General features: G+C 53.2%; 1 protein-coding gene across 3 annotated transcripts in view; it reads right to left on the minus strand.

The window, feature by feature from the left end:
• Positions 1–1,396: 1,396 nt before the first annotated feature.
• Positions 1,397–5,072, minus strand: part of mfn1a (mitofusin 1a) — a 10,452-nt gene continuing 6,776 nt past the window's right edge. The window contains exons 6-14 of one of the 3 annotated variants that reach the window (XM_008402647.2): positions 4,858–4,979; positions 4,627–4,791; positions 4,455–4,559; positions 4,125–4,227; positions 3,843–4,051; positions 3,675–3,776; positions 3,054–3,250; positions 2,843–2,977; positions 1,397–1,802 (exon numbers count right to left, since the gene is read on the minus strand). In XM_008402647.2, the coding sequence (XP_008400869.1) occupies positions 1,733–1,802; positions 2,843–2,977; positions 3,054–3,250; positions 3,675–3,776; positions 3,843–4,051; positions 4,125–4,227; positions 4,455–4,559; positions 4,627–4,791; positions 4,858–4,979 (1,208 nt within the window). In that variant the 3' untranslated portion in view covers positions 1,397–1,732. Of the gene's footprint in view, positions 1,803–2,842; positions 3,283–3,579; positions 3,777–3,842; positions 4,052–4,124; positions 4,228–4,454; positions 4,560–4,626; positions 4,792–4,857; positions 4,980–5,072 lie in introns of those variants that run through there. The other 2 variants (XM_008402648.2, XM_008402649.2) reach the window with 2 other exon arrangements.

The raw sequence follows: 5,072 nt of genomic DNA on the forward strand, positions 1-5,072 counted from the left end.
ACGGCCTCACCACACCTAGCGACGGCCTCACCACACCTAGCGACGGCCTCCCCAGACATAGCAACGGCCTCACCACACCTAGCGACGGTTCATGCAGCACTGAGGATTAAATATAATTTCTTAATTCATATATTTTTACGTCTTTCATCCTGCAGCTCATTGATATGTTCCTGGACTGGACAGCATCTATTAGTCGCTATGTGATGCTTGGAGTCCAGAAAACCTTTCAGTTCCAATGAAATCTGTCACTAACATGTCAGTGAGGTCATTTTATTTATGCAGCTCGTTTCCAGCAACAAGGCAGTTAAAGAGCTTTAATGAGTTAAAAGGAAATACAAACAAAATGACAAACACTGAAAAAACAGGAAAGAAACGGATCTAATGTTCTAAACTAAGTTCTGCTGTTCAGGGTGGCTAAGTATCTAATTCCATTTCTAAATAGTGAAACTACAGTTTGTGATCAAATAAGCTACAGAGTGATGATCTAAATCCTTTTCTGGGTTAAAAGTAGGATCATTATCAGATATGTCTAAATACATTTAATTAAGCTGAGAAAACTGATGTTTGATACCTAAATTCTCTTGTTTCCATTTAATTATGTCAACATGCAAGAAGGGCAAATTTCCCTCATCTGGTCGATGGTTGTATTTGAGCCTGACTGTCATAAATGTCGCCATGTTTTATGAACATCCGCTCAGTTTTCACTGCTGGTTCAACGTTTAGCCGCAGTAAAGGTGCAATAAAGCCGATAAACGGGTGAAGAACCAAACTAGACCAAACCTCGTCTATCCTGCTGTTTCTCGCTCCGTGTGTCGGCGTCACCCAACCCGTTGCCATGGCAACCGACAGACGGATAGAGCAGAGATGCGTTCAGTCCTACCAGGGGAATCGACACCGAAATCAAACAGAAAAGTAGCAAAACAACATCCAGTCTTACTTTATGCCGTCAGGCTTGATGTCTAGATGGTGATGATTAAAACATTTGGCCTGAACGCAGCGGCGGGTGATCAGCTGATTCAAACAGCCGGTTTTAGTGCTAACAGTTGGGCTAGCATGACTGACCCACTGCTCACTTTTCACTATTTCACTTTCTCCTCACCTGTGAACCTTTGAACCTTGTTATCTTTGGCTGTCATGGGGTTGAATTAGCCATAAACATTTCGTCCTTTTTTCAGATTCTGTGCGTGATTCTAGTATTTTCCTGACCACCGATATTCCTGACTCAATGGACGTCAATGGCGCATGTTTCACGTAAAGTCCAGTCCAGTCATTTCCATATGTATCAATGCTGCTGCCTCGGGTTCAGTTCCTCTCCACTTCCTGCTACTCAGCATTAGGTGTCAGGTTACATGTTGCATTCAATGTTCTCGGAAAAAAGAGATCCATGCGCTTAACGTCCGATTTGCCATAACTATTTATTGAATTCATAGTCAGTGGAGGTGGCAGCTGCCACCCCAGTAGATCCGCCCACCGGATTCACACCCAGAACCTCATTGCAGACTGCAAGCTGCAGAGGTCAGAGGTCACAAGAACATCTGGTGGAGGCGGAGCTTCACCTCAAACAGCTGGAAGGTCACGGATCAGAAGCAGATGAACCCGATCGAGATCAGAACCAAACCCTGATACCGCCTCAGTCTGCCCTCTGCTGGCCAACACCAGCACAGGCAGAACCACCCTCCTCCGGTCCGGTTCTGGTTCTGGTCGGAGCAGGTGGATCCAAACCGCCGCTGCTTCAGTCCGCAGCCTGCAGGTAGCGAGCAGAGAAGGCCTCCAGCTGGGTCTCCAGCTCCGTGGCCCGGTTCCTGGAAGCAGAACCAGAGCAGGTTCTAATCAGGTTTGGTCCAATCAGAACCTTTCGGATCCAAGTCCAGTTCTGGCAGTTGGTCTGCGATCATATCAGAATCATTTGTTGCCACCGGAGTTTCAGGAAGACGGACATTTTTCAAGATGGCCGTCGTTTTTGAGCCTTTCAAACCAGTTATTACTGTAAAGCGTTTGAACTTTATGTGACATCATGTTTTCCACTTCCTGTTCATGTGATGCTAAGCTGTGAAACGGAGAACGTTGCAGTTAGCGAGTCTCAGGCCAGCAGGAAGGACATGAAGATGAGAAACGGCCGAGCTAATGGTTAGCGCTAGCTTGATTTCATTTTTCACGTGTTTAGCGGTTCAGAGTTAGCAGAGCTAACATTCTTGTTTAGTGAGTTAGCGGTTAGCGATTAGCTGTGGCCAACAATGGCAACAACAGCAGATGGTTTTACTGCAAGCATTTATTCTCCATGACAACCATGGCAGCCATTTTGAAAACCGTACACCTGAGAAAGCAAACATACGATCGACCACATCTGTGTGGTTTGGTTTTCACTTCCTGCCCTCCGCTGTCTGCCCTGCTCCTGACCTTTGACCTCTGCTGTCTCTTCTGGATTCTCTCATCCTGAACTGTAAGTCATGGACCAGCAGCTTCATGTCTAAAGCTGCATGTGCATAAAAAATGTGTGGCGCCATATTTTATGTATAAAAATGAACTTTGCGTCAGTTTGTGTAAATATACACACAATCTGACCTGCAGTGAAAAATGCAGCAGCCACACAAACTTTATTATCAAACTACAAAGTGACAAAACTCACCTGAATCCACTGAGACCTGATGGCATCCAGTTATTTAAGCTTCAGACACGATGATTTGAATGTTTTATTGTTTAAACGATGAAACTAAACCACATTTATCCTCAAACAGTTCACAAAATAAATAAAATAAAGGATGTGAAAACCTCGCTCCAATCTAAGAAGTTCTTTTCCTCATAAAGATGAAACACCTGTCCAGGTAGAGCGAACGCCCCTCACCTGAAGGCCTTGGACTTCCTCTGGGTCGCCTCCAGCCTCTGGATCCTGCAGGTGAGCTGCCGGATCCGTCCGTCCAGCTCCGCCTCGCTCAGGTCCACTCTCTGGGTCAGGCGGCTGAAGGTGGAGCTCAGCTCCCTCACAGAGAGAAAACATGGCCGCCATCAGAACCGCCAGCAGAACCGCCGGTGGGTTCCGTAGGGGCGGGGCTTACTTGAACACCTGCTGGCTGCAGGCGGAGCTGGTGACGGGGACGACGGCGCGGAGGCGGAAAGCGGCGAACTCTGTGAACTGCTGCTTCAGAGCGCGTTCCTGGCTGGAGGCCGTCCAGGTGAGTCTCTCATACAGGTAGAGCAAACCGTAGAGGGAGACGGACAGGGCGACCACCCGCCAGCCCACCGAGCGCCACACCTGGACACACACCGCAGCTAGGACACACACACCTGGACACACACCGCAGCTAGGACACACACACACCTGGACACACACCGCAGCTAGGACACACACACACACACACACACCTGGACACACGCCGCAGCTAGGACACACACACACCTGGACACACACACCACAGCTAGGACACACACACACACACACACCTGGACACTCACCGCAGCTAGGACACACACACACACACACACACCTGGACACACAGCGCAGCTAGGACACACACACACACACACACACNACACACACACACCTGGACACACAGCGCAGCTAGGACACACACACACACACACCTGGACACAGGACATGTCCAGCTGTGTCTCTCTGTCTCACCGGCAGAACCAGGAGACGAAGTGGACAGTTCTGGACCTGTCCGGTTTGGACTCACCACGCCCCCGATCAGCAGCACCGCCATGGACGCCCTGGAGGACACCGACACCAGGCTCGTTGCCATAGAAACCACCAGCCGGTCCTTGAGGGACGGTCCGTCCTGCAGACAGAGCGGCGTCTCAGCGGCCCGTCCCGCAGGACGTCCCGCCCGCCGGGCGGCGCTCACCTCGGGGACGGCCAGCGCCCGGCGGGCGCCTGCGGTGCCGACGAAGCGGGTCACCAGGGCGGTCCAGCCCAGGGAGAACCGGAAGTCGATGTCCTCCCTGAAGTCGCCGCAGAGGGCGGCCAGGCTGAGGTCAAAGGTCATCTCGAAGGCCGAGGACGGAGCGCAGAGCTGCTGCTGGACGGACGGCGACACCAGGGGACGCACGCTGTCTGGGGACGGACAGGACACGGTCAGACGGACGGCCGCTCCCGGGTCAGAACCAGAACCAGGACGGCTCGGTACCGGTCATGAGTCTCTGGGCGTCCCGGATGTCCCTGAGGACGTCGCCATGGCAACGATGGGCCAGACCGCCCGAGAGACGCTGCTCCAGATGCTGCACCAGCTTCTGCAGAACCGGGACAGAACCGGGTCATGGAGGTTCTGGGTCTGCAGCAGGTCAGTGAGCACCAGGGCGCCCCCTGCTGGCCTGGTGGGCTCTGGCTTTTCCCACCAGCAGAACCACCGAGGTCCGATTGGGTCTGACGGGCGGCTCCCCTTCAAACCGCCTGGACCCGGTCCGGCTCGGCCCAGGACCCCAGAACCTCATCAGAACCTGTGGGCTCCAGAACTCACACTTTTGTAGAGCTCCAGGTTCTCCGGGGTCGGGCTGAAGTCGGCCCGGAACTCCTCCACCAGAACCGGCAGGGAATGGATCTGGTCCAGCAGCGCCGAGGCCACCTGGGGCGCAGACAGGCACTGGTTACCATGGAAACCACACAGAGACGGGTGCAACGGCGGCACGAACCGGAACCAGAACCCAGGTTCTGCCGGGTCGGGGGGAACCTTGGCTGTGACGTCGTCCGTCAGGGTTCTGATCCGGTTCTTCACGCTGTCGCTCAGTCGGCTCATCTGACCCCGGACGAAGTCCAGCCGGTCCCGCTGCTCCTCCCGCTCCTCCAGACAACAGATCCTGCCAGAGGTCAGAGGTCAGAGGGGCTCCCACTGAGCGCCCAGCGGGTCACATGACTGATCTCACTTCCTGTCGGCCGACGCGATGTTGATGGCGTCCATGACGGCCTTGATGTCCTCGGTGATCTGCCACGCCCGAACCGTGTGCTGCTCGAACTTGGTCCGGACCGCCGACTGAGAGATGAACTCCTGTACACACAGAACCGGGTCAGAACCGACCCAATGGGCAAAAACATGCAGGATTAGAACAACTGGATCACGATGGGGTTCTAGGTTCTGTGG

Source organism: Poecilia reticulata, unplaced genomic scaffold (assembly GCF_000633615.1).
Source record: "Poecilia reticulata strain Guanapo unplaced genomic scaffold, Guppy_female_1.0+MT scaffold_249, whole genome shotgun sequence".
Taxonomy (NCBI): domain Eukaryota; kingdom Metazoa; phylum Chordata; class Actinopteri; order Cyprinodontiformes; family Poeciliidae; genus Poecilia; species Poecilia reticulata.